General features: G+C 47.9%; 1 protein-coding gene across 1 annotated transcript in view; it reads left to right on the top strand.

Annotated features, from left to right (window-relative positions):
* The window catches only part of LOC137562381 (tubby-related protein 3-like), a 118,851-nt gene that overhangs the window by 82,707 nt on the left and 19,438 nt on the right, over positions 1-16,706 (top strand). Inside the window, exons 3-4 of the mRNA XM_068273720.1 lie at positions 8,511-8,682; positions 14,555-14,680. Of these exons, the coding sequence (XP_068129821.1) occupies positions 8,511-8,682; positions 14,555-14,680 (298 nt within the window). The remainder of the gene's footprint in view (positions 1-8,510; positions 8,683-14,554; positions 14,681-16,706) is intronic.

Below are 16,706 nucleotides of genomic sequence, written 5' to 3'. Positions count from 1 at the left end.
AATTTTTTCTTCTTGAATATTCTTCTATTAGGGTAAAGTACTGTGTTTATGTCAACACATAGATCCCTGTCGAGTTCATATCTAGATCTTTGTTTGTATGATTGCATATTTGTTAGTGGTTATGTTTTGCATGTGTTGGGGTGGGGGGGTCTGGATTGTTTCTTTTTTCTTCTCTTTTCAGATCCTGCTATTGAAGAGAAGGCCAGCACTTTGAGCAGAAGACAATTGAAAATGTCCTGTGACCCACTACTGTTGTGCACCTTTTGGAAAATTAGAGGCAGTGTGGACGCAACCAAGTTGTAATCAGAAAATTCTTCTATTGGGGTAATGTGCGTTTTTGTATTTCTCTAGGTACAAGCATTTCGTTTTCACAAAAACATCTGATGTTCGTAAGTGAATTTTAGTGGAAGTGTGTGTGTGTGAGTGATGATTTGTAGTGAAAGGTGGGAATGAATGGAGATGATTGTTGCAGATATAAAAATAGGATTGTACTGTTGGAATTTTTTCTTCTTGAATATTCTTCTATTAGGGTAAAGTACTGTGTTTATGTCAACACATAGATCCCTGTCGAGTTCATATCTAGATCTTTGTTCGTATGATTGCATATTTGTTAGTGGTTATGTTTTGCATGTGTTGGGGGGGTCTGGATTGTTTCTTTTTTCTTCTCTTTTCAGATCCTGCTATTGAAGAGAAGGCCAGCACATTGAGCAGAAGACAATTGAAAATGTCCTGTGACCCAATACTGTTGTGCGCCTTTTGGAAAATTAGAGGCAGTGTGGACGCAACCAAGTTGTAATCAGAAAATTCTTCTACTGGGGTAATGTACGTGTTTGTATGTCTCTATGTACAAGTGTTTACTGTTTACAAAAATAATCTGATGTGCGTAAGGGAATTTTAGTAGGAGTGTGTATGTGTGAGTGATGATTTGTAGTGAAAGGTAGGAATGAATGGAGATAATTGTAGTAAAAATAAAAATAGAAATGTATTGTTGGATTTTTGTTCTTCTTGAAAATTCTTCTATTGGGGTAAAATACTGTGCTTATGTCAATACATAGTTGCCTGTGTCTTGTTAGTGGTTATGTTTTGCATGTGTTGGGGGGGGGGGGGTCTCGATTGTTTCTTTTTTCTTATCTTTTCAGATCCTGCCATTGAAAAGAAGGCCAGGACATTGAGCTGAAGAGAGTTGAAAACGCCCTGTGAACCAATACTGTTCTGCACCTTTTGCAAAATGAGTGGCAGAGTGGAAGCCACCAAGTTGTAATCACAAAATTCTTCTATTGGGGTAATGTGTGTTTTTGTATTTCTCTATGTACAAGCGTTTAGTTTTCATAAAAATATCTGATGTGCGTAAGGGAATTTTAGTGGGAGTGTGTGTGTGTGAGTGAGGATTTGTAGTGAAAGGTAGGAATGAATGAAGATGGTTGTAGGAGATTTCAAAATAGGATTGTACTGTTGGATTTTTTCTACTGGAATATTCTTCTATGGGGGTAAAGTACTGTGTTTATGTCAACACATAGATGCCTGTTGTGTTCATATCTAGATCTTTGTTCGTATGATTGCAAATTTGTTAGTGCTTATGGTTTGCATGTGTTGGGGTGGGGGGTCTGGATTGTTTCTTTTTTCTTCTCTTTTCAGATCCTGCTATTGAAGAGAAGGCCAGCACATTGAGCAGAAGACACTTGAAAACGGCCTGTGACCCAATACCGTTGTGCGCCTTTTGGAAAATTAGTGGCAGAGTGGAAGCAATCAAGTTGTAATCAGAAAATTCTTCAATTGGGGTAATGTACATTTTTGTATTTCTCTAGGTACAAGCGTTTAGATTTCACAAAAATATTTGATGTGCGTATGTGAATTTTAGTGTGAGTGTGTGTGTGTGTGAGTGATGATTTGTAGTGAAAGGTAGGGATGAATGGAGATGATTGTAGGAGATTTGAAAATAGGATTGTATTGTTGGATTTTTTTTCTTCTTAAAAAATCTTCTATTGGGGTAAAGTACTGTGTTTATGTCAATACATGGATGTCTGTCGTGTTTATAGCTAGATCTTTGTTCATATGATTGCATATTTGTTAGTGGTTATGTTATGTTTTGCATGTGCACCCCTTTTTGCAATACGTTTTCAGTTCCTTTCTTCCGGAAGCAGGTGGTGGATGACCCTCTTTACATGGGCTGTCTGCAGCCTGTTTCCCCATTGGGGTGTTGAGCTGTAGAGTCACCCTTTAGCTTTACCAGGCTTGGGGTGACCTATGCTTCACTCCCCCCCTGTCGTGCTCCCAAGTTGTGCACATTTGGCCTGGCATAATAATGCACTTGGACGCAATACGAAATAAGGTAGATCCTATCCTTTGGGAGGTGGGTGCGGGCGGCCCTCCCTGGCGGTGGCAACGCTTGGGCGGGCCGACCCGCACTTCTCAACCTCCCCCCAGGGGGCGCTACAGAGTGTCTGAGCATTGAAGTGCTTGGAGTGCCCTGTTGGCCCCCCTTTTCCTGGGATCCTGGGGGGGCCTCCACGTGGCGATCCTGGATAAGTGCTAAATGCTGCGCAAAGTAATCCCTGGCAGGGCAAACATTTTGCGAGGAGTTAGTTGGCCAAACCTTGCATATCCTGGCATGCGAAAGCGAATGCAGATTTGCTTGAGCAGTGTCTCATGAATAAGCTAATTAGGCCTTATCTGCAAAGCCAGGTATATATGGGTTCACTTGGTGTTTGATGCACACACCCTTTTTGCAATATGTTTTGCATGTGTTAGGGGTGGGGGGTCTGGATTGTTTTTTTTTTCCCTTCTCTTTTCAGATCCTGCCATTGAAAAGAAGGCCAGCAGGTTGAGCAGAAGAAAATTGAAACACCCTGTAACCCAATACCGTTGTGTGCCTTTTGGAAAATTAGAGGCAGTGAGGACGCAACCAAGTTGTAATCAGAAAATTCTTCTATTGGGGTAATGTGCGTTTTTGTATTTCTCTAGGTACAAGTATTTCGCTTTCAAAAAAACATCTGATGTGCGTAAGTGAATTTTAGTGGGAGTGTGTGTGTGTGAGTGATGATTTGTAGTGAAAGGTAGGAATGAATGGAGATGATTGTTGCAGATATAAAAATAGGATTGTACTGTTGGAATTTTTTCTTCTTGAATATTCTTCTGTTAGGGTAAAGTACTGTGTTTATGTCAACACATAGATCCCTGTCGAGTTCATATCTAGATCTTTGTTCGTATGATTGCATATTTGTTAGTGGTTATGTTTTGCATGTGTTGGGGTGGGGGGGTCTGGATTGTTTCTTTTTTCTTCTCTTTTTTTAGATCCTGCTATTGAAGAGAAGGCCAGCACATTGAGCAGAAGACAATTGAAAATGTCCTGTGACCCAATACTGTTGTGCGCCTTTTGGAAAATTAGAGGCAGTGTGGACGCAACCAAGTTGTAATCAGAAAATTCTTCTACTGGGGTAATGTACGTGTTTGTATGTCTCTATGTACAAGCGTTTACTGTTTACAAAAATAATCTGTTGACCCCCATGCACTGTACACCCCACTGACCCCCATGCACTGTACACCCCACTGACACCCATGCACCGTACACCCCACTGACCCCCATGCACTGTACACCCCACTGACCCCCATGCACTGTACACCCCACTGACCCCATACACTGTGCTCCCCACTGACCCCATACACTGCCACACCACTGACCCCCATGCACTGTACACCCCACTGACACCCATGCACTGTACTCCCCTCTGACCCTCATGCACTGTACAAACTACTGACCCCCATGCAGTGGACACCCCACTGACCCCATACACTGTGCTCCCCACTGACCCCATACACTGCCACACCACTGACCCCCATGCACTGTACACCCCACTGACACCCATGCACTGGACTCCCCACTGACCCTCATGCACTGTACACCCCACTGATCCCCATGCACTGTACACCCCACTGACCCCATACAATGTGCTCCCCACTGACCATACAATGCACTGACCCCATACACCGCCACACCACTGACCCCCATGCACTGTACACCCCACTAACCCCATGCACTGTACACCCCACTGACCCCTATGCACTGTACACCCCACTGACCCCATACACTGTGCTCCCCACTGATCCCATACACTGCCACACCACTGACCCCCATGCACTGTACACCCCACTGAAACCCATGCACTGTACTCCCCACTGACCCCCATGCACTGTACACCCCACTGACCCCCATGCACTGTACACCCCACTGACCCCATACAATGTGCTCCCCACTGACCATACAATGCACTGACCCCATACACTGCCACACCACTGACCCCCATGCACTGTACACCCCACTGACCCCCATGCACTGTACACCCCACTGACCCCCATGCACTGTACACCCCACTGACCCCATACAATGTGCTCCCCACTGACCATACAATGCACTGACTCCATACACTGCCACACCACTGACCCCCATGCACTGTACACCCCACTGACCCCTATGCACTGTACTCCTCACTGACCCACATGCAATGTACACCCCACTGACCCCCATGCACCGTACACCCCACTGACCTCCATGCACTGTACACCTTACTGACCCCATACACTGTGCTCCCCACTGACTCCATACACTGCCACACCACTGACCCCCATGCACTGTACACCCCACTGACCCCTATGCACTGTACTCCCCACTGACCCCCATGCACTGTACACCCCACTGACCCCCATGCACCGTACACCCCACTGACCTCCATGCACCGTACACCCCACTGACCCCATACACTGTGCTCCCCACTGACCCCATACACTGCCACACCACTGATCCCCATGCACTGTACACCCCACTGACCCCTATGGATTGTACTCCCCACTGACCCCATCCACTGTGCTTCCCACTGACCATACAATGCACTGACCCCTATGCACTGTACACCCCACTGACCCCTATGCACTGTACTCCCCACTGACCCCATACACTGCCACACCACTGACCCCCATGCACTGTACACCCCACTGACCCCTATGGATTGTACTCCCCACTGACCCCATACACTGTGCTTCCCACTGACCATACAATGCACTGACCCCTATGCACTGTACACCCCACTGACCCCTTTGCACTGTACACCCCACTGACCCCATACACTGTGCTCCCCACTGACCATACAATGCACTGACCCCATACACTGCCACACCACTGACCCCAATGCACTGTACACCCCACTGACCATACAATGCACTGACCCCCATACACTGTACACACCACTGACCTCCATGCTCTGTACAACCCAGTGACCCCCATGCACTGTACTCCCCATTGGCCCCCGTGCACTGTACACACCACTGAAACCCATATACTGTGATCTGCACTCAGCAACTTTTTATATCTCCATGACTAAACTTAAGGTTGGAAGTATGCACGGACGCACAGCTGCGCATGCACACTACAACCTCTGCAGGAAGCCGCCACCCACACTAAGCCACCACCCTTTAAGTGCACAGGCACACCATGCACTGTACTCCCCACTGACCCTCATGCACTGTACTCTCCACTGACCCCCATGCACTGTACTCTCCACTGACCCCCATGCACTGTACACCCCACTGACCCCATACAATGTGCTCCCCACTGACCATACAATGCACTGACCCCATACACCGCCACACCACTGACTCCCATGCACTGTACACCCCACTGACCCCCATGCACTGTACACCCCACTGACCCCCATGCACTGTACACCCCACTGACCCCCATGCACTGTACACCCCACTGACCCCATACAATGTGCTCCCCACTGACCATACAATGCACTGACTCCATACACTGCCACACCACTGACCCCCATGCACTGTACACCCCACTGACCCCTATGCGCTGTACTCCTCACTGACCAACATGCACTGTACACCCCACTGACCCCCATGCACCGTACACCCCACTGACCTCCATGCACTGTACACCCCACTGACCCCCATGCACCGTACACCCCACTGACCTCCATGCACTGTACACCCCACTGACCCCATACACTGCCACACCACTGACCCCATACACTGCTACACCACTGACCCCCATGCACTGTACACCCCACTGACCCCTATGGATTGTACTCCCCACTGACCCCATACACTGTGCTTCCCACTGACCATACAATGCACTGACCCCTATGCACTGTACACCCCACTGACCCCTATGCACTGTACTCCCCACTGACCCCCATGTACTGTACTCCCCACTGACCCCATACACTGCCACACCACTGACCCCCATGCACTGTACACCCCACTGACCCCTATGGATTGTACTCCCCACTGACCCCATACACTGTGCTTCCCACTGACCATACAATGCACTGACTCCATACACTGCCACACCACTGACCCTAATGCACTGTACACCCCACTGACCATACAATGCACTGACCCCCATACACTGTACACACCACTGACCTCCATGCTCTGTACAACCAAGTGACCCCCATGCACTGTGCTCCCCATTGGCCCCCGTGCACTGTACACACCACTGAAACCCATATACTGTGATCTGCACTCAGCAACTTTTCATATCTCCATGACTAAACTTAAGGTTGGAAGTATGCACGGACGCACAGCTGCGCATGCACACTACAACCTCTGCAGTAAGCCGCCACCCACACTAAGCCACCACCCTTTAAGTGCACAGGCACATCATGCACTGTACTCCCCACTGACCCTCATGCACTGTACACCCCACTGACCCCCATGCACTGTATACCCCACTGACCCCGTACACTGTGCTCCCCACTGACCATACAATGCACTGACCCCATACACTGCCACACCACTGACCCCCATGAACTGTACACCCCACTGACACCCATGCACTGTACACCCAACTGACCCCCATGCACTGTACACCCCACTGACCCCATACAATGTGCTCCCCACTGACCCCATACAATGCACTGACTCCATACACTGCCACACCACTGACCCCCATGCACTGTACACCCCACTGACCCCTATGCACTGTACTCCTCACTGACCCACATGCACTGTACACCCCACTGACCCCCATGCACCGTACACCCCACTGACCTCCATGCACTGTACACCTTACTGACCTCATACACTGTGCTCCCCACTGACTCCATACACTGCCACCCCACTGACCCCTATGCACTGTACACCCCACTTACCCCATACACTGTGCTCCCCACTGACCCCATACACTGCCACACCACTGACCCCCATTCACTGTACACCCCACTGACCCCTATGGATTGTACTCCCCACTGACCCCATACACTGTGCTTCCCACTGACCATACAATGCACTGACCCCTATGCACTGTACACCCCACTGACCCCTATGCACTGTACTCCCCACTGACCCCCATGCACTGTACACCCCACTGACCCCATACACTGCCACACCACTGACCCCCATGCACTGTACACCCCACTGACCCCTATGGATTGTACTCCCCACTGACCCCATACACTGTGCTTCCCACTGACCATACAATGCACCGACCCCTATGCACTGTACACCTCACTGACCCCCATGCACTGTACACCCCACTGACCCCATACACTGTGCTCCCCACTGACCATACAATGCACTGACCCCATACACTGCCACACCACTGACCCCAATGCACTGTACACCCCACTGACCATACAATGCACTGACCCCCATACACTGAACACACCACTGACCTCCATGCTATGTACAACCCAGTGACCCCCATGCACTGTGCTCCCCATTGGCCCCCGTGCACTGTACACACCACTGAAACCCATATACTGTGATCTGCACTCAGCAACTTTTCATATCTCCATGACTAAACTCAAGGTTGGAAGTATGCACGGACGCACAGCTGCGCATGCACACTACAACCTCTGCAGTAAGCCGCCAGCCACACTAAGCCACCACCCTTTAAGTGCACAGGCACACCGGGAAGGCATCATAGGTTGGACCTCAGGTGTTGAACTCCAGGCCTGGAGGGCCAGATCCATGCCAGTGTTTAGGATGGACTGAGAAAGAGAGGAATGTGTTTTACCTAATGGACCACACCTTTCCTGATTCAGACCCATTAATTAAATTGAGCTGTGTCTAAAATGTGTGAGGACCTCGGCCCTCGAAGGACCGGTTTGGCATCCCTGCGGTTAGATGTACAAGGGAGGAACGGAAATGGGTACATCGCAGGGGGAGGGGGGGCATCTGGGATTTACACATCGGAGGATGGATGCCCTGGGAAGGGGGGGGGGGGTGCATCGGAGCTTTATGATTCTTTCAAGAATCAGGGGTTTCCTGGTTTATACCGACAGGAGCAGCATAGCACAGATAGACATATTCATACTAATTCCTTCTCTGCCACACACAGAGGTACAGCTGCCCCCCTTTATTTTCCAGCTGTGGGTCTCTGGCACAGGGCATTGTGAGCACACAGCTAGATTTGCACATCTCTAGTGCCCCATTCTGAAGCACATGGGGGGAGTGTCCTCCAGAGTCTGCAGTGATGTCACAGTGATGTTTGTTATCCTTCTCAGGAATCGGAGAGTCTTCTGTCCCGGTGGCAGAGCAAACACAATGAAAACATAATCGAGCTGCACAACAAGGCTCCGGTGTGGAATGACGACACTCAGTCCTATGTGCTGAACTTCCACGGCCGCGTCACTCACGCCTCCGTCAAGAACTTCCAGATTGTACATGACAATGACCGTAAGTCCTTTGTACACCAGCTGCCGTATGTGTCTTCCTCCTTTATCTCTGGCTTTTCCTTCCCCCCCTCTACAGACTCAGGCCTGGTTCACACTACAAGAGCTTTTTCTAAGCGCTTGTGATTTTAAAAGTTCTTGCGAATGTAAATGCTGTGGCTGTGTTGTCACTTGAGCAAAGTGACTTTACAAAAATCACCCATAGCATTACATCACTAGCGTTTAAAGAACAAGTGACACCTATGCTAACCTAGAAATAAAAAGCACATATATGAGTAGATAAATACTAGTTCTACTTACATAACAGATGTATTGTGCTATCCACGTAATGATTCCTGTGAATTTTATAAAGGAAAAGCAAAGAATCCTATTCTAGGCAGTTTCCATCTTGATTACCTTTAACCTCCTGACATCATTTCCTCCCTCACTCTTTTTTTCTCTTGCTAATTGTGTATTAGTTACCTGCCCTCCTCCCAGAATCTTCTGATACTCCCACTTACCCACTTAGGTTTATACTAGGAAGTGCACTGTCTTATGTCATTAGGAGGGGGAAATAAAGGGAAGAGGAGGAATATATTATAGATAAAAAGACCCCCAGCATGCAACTGTTTGGCAATGGCAATTAAAGGGACAGTGCTCTTAAGGTATGCGATTAACAGCAGAAATAGTTTTGAATGCAGGATTAGCATCTTTGTCACTTAATACGCTCACACCAGTTGCTGTTGAAATTTGATTTTTATGGTGACAATCCCGCTTTAAAAAGCTCTTGCAGTGTGAACCAGGCCTAATCCTCCTCCACAAGCTTGACCTGTAGAACTGTCTGGAAGCCTGTTAAACGAAAAGAGGAACTTTACCGAAAGTTAGTAGTAGGGAGAGAAAAAAATAAATTAATACATTGCAAAGTGAGAAGTTAAAAATAATCTCTGTGTAATCTCATTTATCAAAAAAAGAGAAAAAAAAGACAAGACAAGACAAATAACATTTATATTGCGCTTTTCTCCTTGCGGACTCAAAGCGCGAGAGCAGCAGCCACTAGGGCGCGCTCTATTGGCAGTAGCAGTGTAAGGGAGACTTGCCAAAGGTCTCCTACTGAATTAGTGCTGGCTTACTGAACAGGCAGAGCCGAGATTCGAACCCTGGTCTCCTGTGTCAGAGGCAGAGCCCTTAACCATTACACCATCAGCCAACTAAAACGGGAAAGAGTAGTTTGGCACATGCATTTCTCTTAAAAAAGCTTTATTTATCTGGCTTCCAAAAACGACATTTCAGTCATATGGATAGAAAAAGTTGCATATAAAAATCCTACCAGGTTCTCCAAGCGCTGTGGGGTATGGTGGGAGCAGTGTTGGGCCTGACGACCGTTTTAGCTCACTGAGCGTCCTCAGAGGCTCTCTGCACGCCGTGGCATCCATTCCTGGATAACTTTATAGGGAAGTCCTTCCTCTTGCTTGCGTGCTTGTTCACCGCCGTACGCCTAATCTCCCGGCCAGCCGTCGCTTACCCGACGTCACGCTGGAACCGGAAGTTCGTGCGTTCCACCAAAAACATCAATCACATGTCAGACCAGATATGTAGTATATATCATCTGGTGCCCGTGCCTACGTTTTTACGTGGGCATGACCACCAGAAAACGAAAAGAAAGAATACAGGGGCATATCGGGTCCATAGGATCAGGAAAAGGCTGCCCTCGTTTAATTGAACATGTCAAGTCACAACATGGTGGAGATCCAGGATGTCTAAAATTTGCTGGACTGGAACAGGTTATGACCCCACAGAGAGGTGGAGACAGAAAGAAGTTGTTGTTGAGAAGAGAAACCCAATGGATCATTAGAACTGATGCCATGGGGGCATTAGGCCTTAATGATTATGTGGACATGGCCTGTTTTCTTGATCCCTAAGTCAAGTGCCAATTTAAGTATTTACATAATGTACACCATCCCAGAGCTTTTCCTGTGGAAAAAATCTGTAAAGAATGTAAAATGTCACATGTGCATCCCATTGTGAAACACTAGCGGTGTAGTGCCCGCCTATTTTTCTTTATCAAGTGTAATCTCATTTATGTTTTTTGATTCACCATGAGCCTGCGGGCCATCATCTTTACTGCAGGCAGACAAGAAAAAACAGCACCAACAGCTATTATCTATAAACACACCCACTACCAATGTGATGGGCTAAATGGTTGTGTGTATGTGTATTATATTTCTCACAATACAATTAGGTTTACATACTCTGTCATCACAGTGTGGAAGGGATTTCACCACAATATCAGCTATACAGATGTCCCTGATGATCTATTAGAGAAAAGGTAAAGATTTCTAGTGGGAAAGGGTGTAAGGCCCGGTTCACATTAGAAAATATGAGCCAAACGGATCCAGTGAGCAGATCTGGTCTCCGCTTCACCGGATCAGGATGGCTCTGTGCACATTGGCAAATGAATTGTGAAAACTGATCTGATCACTGTTGGATCGGATCGGTTTTCATTCTTTTTGCCAGCAAATGCATAGCTAATGGCAGCGGCAGAGGCTTCCTCTTCTTGCGCTGTGATTATGCAGCGCGTCACGTGACTAGTTACATGACGCGGAAGAAGACAGAAGCCTCTACCGCCGGCCTTTAGGTATGTATTTAAGGCCTGGTTACCCTCGCTCACCCACCCGCCTGGCTGCTGCACTCTCCCTCACCCTCCCGCCACTCAGGTTCACGTCCCCACATCCCCCGTGGAACTAGCGTGAAGAAACATTCCGTTCTCCATTGCCCCCAATGCAAAAGCATTTTTCATCCGGTTCTGTTCCGCTGGGCAGCAAGGTCCGGAAAATTAGGGCCTGCTGCAATTTTTTGATCCTGGGAACTGATCGTACTGAACGTATCCGTACCAATGGACGCATGTGAACAGTCCGTTGGGTTAACATTGGATCCTTTTACATCCGTTCCATTTGAACAGTATATGTTCCAGTTACATTCCGTAAAAAAAAGCAGACGTGAACCAGGCCTAATTGGCTACTGATTGGGATGAAGTTCAGTCTTGGGTTAAAGTTCCTCTTCTAAATCCAGAAAAAAAAGAAGGAAAATCTTGTGTTGTCACTGTCACAGACCGCAAGGCCGGTGTAACAATGTGTGGTGTTTGGTGCACACTCAGAGTATTCAGATTGTTGGTGATCCGCAGTATCACCAATAATGCTGATATATCCGATTATGTGGCGATCTGCGGAATCGCCAATAATGCGGATATTTATTTGTAACTCTGGATACCGGGTATAACAACAGTGGAAAACCCACCACACTGATATCTTTAAGAGGACTGGGTACCTCTAAAAGAGAAACGCAGTGTGTGCGATTCTGCGACTAGATGACGTAACGCTAGAATCGCGTTCCCCAGCAGCAATGATATACTGGGGAACCACTGAGACCTCCGCAAGGAGGGATTCAGCAGAATAAACCCTTTAGTGGGAGAACCACTAAAGGAGGCAAAGTCAGAAATCTAGCCAAGGTCAGTAACGGAAATTAGATAGGCGGAGGTACAAAGTCAGAAAGCCGAACTCGTAGTGAAATAGACAAGCAGAGGTTCGGCAACGGGAGATCAGAAAATGGCACAGATAACAATAGTGCTTGCGAATATATTGGCAAAACCAATATATGTCGCAGATCAGGAAAATAACAAGTCTGACTGTTGTGGGCTAGTTACGGCAAGCCGCACTTGGCCCACGATGGTACTGACTGTCAGATCACTATCTGGCTGACTATTAGATCAACTGACTGGCTGACTATAACAGAGATCAGGTTACATACAAATATACAATAATCAGGAAAACAACAAAGACTGACTGATGAGAGACAGGAGCCTTGCTCCAGCTAGGACTGTCTCTCTCGGATCTAGCTAAGGTCTGAGGGCTATCACAAAGTAACGCTTACTGCAGACAACTTGCAACTGACAGAATGCCTGCTTTTATACTGTGCTGGGCTCAACCAGCCCGCCCAGCCAATCAGCCAATCACAACACAGTTCAAGGACCTTGCAGCACAGCTCAAGGACCTTACTGAGGTCAGCTGACCAGCTGGTCAGCTGACTCTCCTTCTAAGAGTATAAAAGGCTTTATTGCACACGCGCGCAGCCCCTACGGGGTCCAGACTGGATTGAGGATAGCGTTGGTGTGTGGCAGGCCCTGAGGCCTGTGAGGGAAGAACCGGACCACAGCCTCGACGTAAAGTACGCCGAGAGGCCTGTGACCGAACGGTGGATCGCAACGCCGATGCGGATGTTTCTCCGCGTTCCGCATGCGACCATGTGGTGGATGGTGCCGCTGATGCGGACGCGGCCAAACCTCCGCGTTCCGCTTGCTGAATGCGGTCAGGCCGCCGTCTTATTACAGCCGGTCTGCGGATGGGGTCAATCGATCAGCTTCAGAAATCCTCTCACGCGGTCATTTTGCTCATCACGAAGGGAAACCCGACTTTGCAATTTGATGAACCGACTCGCGGAGGGAGCGTTCAGACACCAAAGGATTCACCACAAACATACAATTCAAAGATCTGCCACCAAGCGGGTTACACAACCCGCTACTGTATTTATACTAGGACTTTGAGAACGCTCTATTAACCCTTAGCAGTATGCAGGAACCTGGGTCAGATCTTTATATCTGGGCCGGGTTCTCGCATACGGGTTATAAAGGTACACTTCTATTAAACACAGGGTAGCGATTTCAGGAGAATAGGTACGATTGTGCATGTTCAGCAACAGGTCATAACCGCTAAACGATTTTTAAAATGTTTAATAACAAAAATGCATTACATACAGTTATATACACCAATTAACATATATCACAAAGCTTAAAAATAAAGGAGTAAAATTAGAAAGTTCTTACGTAGTTATGGCTGCAGTCCATTTGGAGAATGAAGAAACAGAGTCCAGTTTAAAAGTAGGCATTAATGTTAAGAGTCCTTAAACACAGCATGCGTCGGTTCCCCTTGAACGCATGCCTGGACTTTCCTGGTCGATGGAATTTGGAGAACTGGGTGGGTTTGGTCCCGCCCCACTTTTATAGGACCTGAGTTTTGGGCTGTCACTACCTGGAAAGTAGGTGTGTTTAAGGCGGTATTACCTCCTAATCATCAGGTTGCCACCCCCCAGACTCAGAGCAAAAAATGTAACATTTATGAATTCTCTGTGTGACTCCGCCCCAGATTGGCGCATCACAAATCCGAGGCTATATTCATAAGCGGCCTGCGACCCTGTATCAAACGAGGCTATACATGCCTATTCTATCGCATTCGCTCTACGCAGGCCGGATAAAGTGGTTTTCCTACGGATTCCTGACAGTTAGAAAATTGTAGTTCAGGTGAATGATAGAACTGATTTCTAGGTATCAGAAAATGTGTTTTTTGTCTTTCTGCGACAAGGCTATTTTGAATTACAAATACATAAAAGTTATCTTTGTTTGATTGTATGATTTTGGAGGGAATCTCTTATCTTACTAGTTGGAGCTAGTTCCTTTGGGGGAATGAGCTGTGCACCAAATGGCTCTGCCTAGGGGGTTGACCACGTTCCTTTCTGACCTCACAGGAGTGGGGGGAAGTTACTGAGCTCTGCTTTTTAAGAGCAGAGAGAGAAAAGATATCTGCTTGTCATTTTTCAGCGAGAATGTCATGTCTACTGATGGCGCAATCGCTATGCGTCATCAGTGGCGCGATATGCCATTTTATTCGCCACAGATACCATTATCAAATGTCTTGTTTTTCACTTTTAAAGTTTTAAGTAATACTTTCATCATTGTCTCCACTGTTAACTGCCCTAACCTTCCACACTCCTGACTGCGGTTGTGTATTGCTGGTTTTATGTAGGTTTGTCTCTGCGTCTGACCTTGGCCTCCTCTTTTCCCCCTCTAGCCGAGTACATTGTCATGCAGTTTGGCCGGGTAGCAGAGGACCTCTTCACCCTGGATTACAGCTACCCCATGTGTGCTCTGCAGGCCTTCGCAGGGGCCCTCTCCAGCTTTGACAGCAAGCTTTCATGTGAGTGAACAGGAAGCAGCTCCGCCATCCATCTACGCACATTTATGAAGGTGGCGCCTTTCTCTTGGATATCATCCTCATGCTCAACGCTCAGGACAAGGCGGAGCCTCATTCAGGAGAAACGCGTGTGTCCGTCCTTACCTCTTAAGTACTGACCTGCGCCTGTAGTGCACAAACGCCATTGTGCCTTTATTAACATCCAATATGCAACAAGGCAGGTGGGACATCCTCTCTGCTGCTTTCTCTAGCTTAAAGGGACACTTAAGTCATCCCAAAAAAATGAGTTTTACTCACCTGGGGGTTCCAATAGCCCCCTGCAGCTGTCCAGTGCCCACACAGTCTCCCTCCGATCCTCCTGGCCCCGCCGGCAGCCACTTCCGGTTTCGGCGACAGGAGCCGACAAGCTGGGAACACAAGTGATTCTTCGCGTTCCCGGCCACAACAGCGCCCTCTATGCTGCTATAGCATAGAGGATATTTCATATAGCAGCATAGAGGGCGCAATTGTGGCCGGGAACCCGAAGAATCACTCGTGTTCCCAGCCTGTCGGCTCCTGTCGCCGAAACCGGAAGTGGCTGCCGGCGGGGCCAGGAGCATCTTATGGAGTCTGCGTGGGCATGATACAGCTGCAGGGGGCTGCTAGAAGCCCCAGGTGAGTAAAACTCATTTTTTTGGGATGACTTAAGTGTCCCTTTAACAGTCGCAGTTTGTGATGTCCATAAACAGATACTACTGGTGAGGTGCAGCTGCCACAAGGTGTTTTATACTGCACATCTTTTCCTGTGGTCTCTGGCAGTCCGCCAGCCCTGGGTGCACCATATGGTGGTTCTGATGCAAAATCCACAACCTTTCAGTCGCTTAAAGCCCCAGTCCTGGCACAGTTCGTTTATATCCATTTGATAGAACACTATTTTTGCTTTCTTTTGCTAAATGAAAAAAAAACGTCTGCACCAATTCATTAATAATCATGGCCTCCTCATCAACCCCCAGCTGCCTGTTCATTTAATCTCTTAGTTAGTCTGAAGCCACACCTTTCTACTAGCGACTGAGCCATGATAGGCCGTCAGCAGAGAGGTGTGGCTTCAGCTGATGAAGCAATAACTCTTCCCCCTGCATGCCTATGGGATTAAAAGGAAGAGACTGATTTAGGCCTCTTCCACACAGGCAGTGGACAGAGATAGATCCAGTGCCTGCTGCTCCCATGGATCTGGTGGCAGGCACTTGCAGTGTAAGTGTCAGGCAAAGGTAGTGAGGGGTCCCCTCCACATACACATCTGAGTGGGCTGCAGCCACCTCCTAGATGTTACATGTAATGGTTTTCTGTTACACAGTTAGGTCATTCTAGGAATTGCCGGCAATTCTAAAAATCACTGCCAATAAAAATGGTAGGAGGTGAGCCAACTGAAGTAATTGCGATTTGGCTAAATTTGCAATTTGGCTTTGCCTCATTTGCCAGCATTTTGCTAGCGATCATGATTTAATGTTAAGTATAGGATTGCAGCAAAATCACTTTTCAACAACAACAACAAATAACATTTGTAGAGCGCTTTTCTCCCATGGGACTCAAAGCGCATAAGCATGGCTCCGACCATCGTGGTACAGAGGAAGAATTTTATAAGTCTGGAAATGCCAGGCTAAACAGGTGGCTTTTCAGTCTGGATTTGAATAGCTCCAGGGATGGTGCTGTCTTTACTGGGTGTGGCAGGGAGTCCAAAGAATAGGGGCAGCATGACAGAAGGCTCTATCTCCAGATTTTTTGAGGTGCACTCAGGGAGTGACCAAGTTTATAGAACTTGCTGATCTGAGGTTGTGAGAGGTGTGGTGCAGCTTCAGCAGGTCCTTCATGTATCCAGGGCCCAGATTGTGCAGGGATTTGAATGTCAGCAGTCCAATCTTGAAGAGTATTCTCCATTCTACTGGTAGCCAGTGCAGTGAGCGAAGGATCGGTGTAATGTGACAGTGGCGAGGCTGGTTTGTTAGCAATCTGGCAGCAGCATTCTGCACTAATTGCAGGCGACGCAGGTCCT

This window comes from Hyperolius riggenbachi, chromosome 3, assembly GCF_040937935.1.
Source record: "Hyperolius riggenbachi isolate aHypRig1 chromosome 3, aHypRig1.pri, whole genome shotgun sequence".
NCBI classification, from domain to species: Eukaryota; Metazoa; Chordata; class Amphibia; order Anura; family Hyperoliidae; genus Hyperolius; species Hyperolius riggenbachi.
This window is presented reverse-complemented; position numbering and strand designations above follow the sequence as displayed.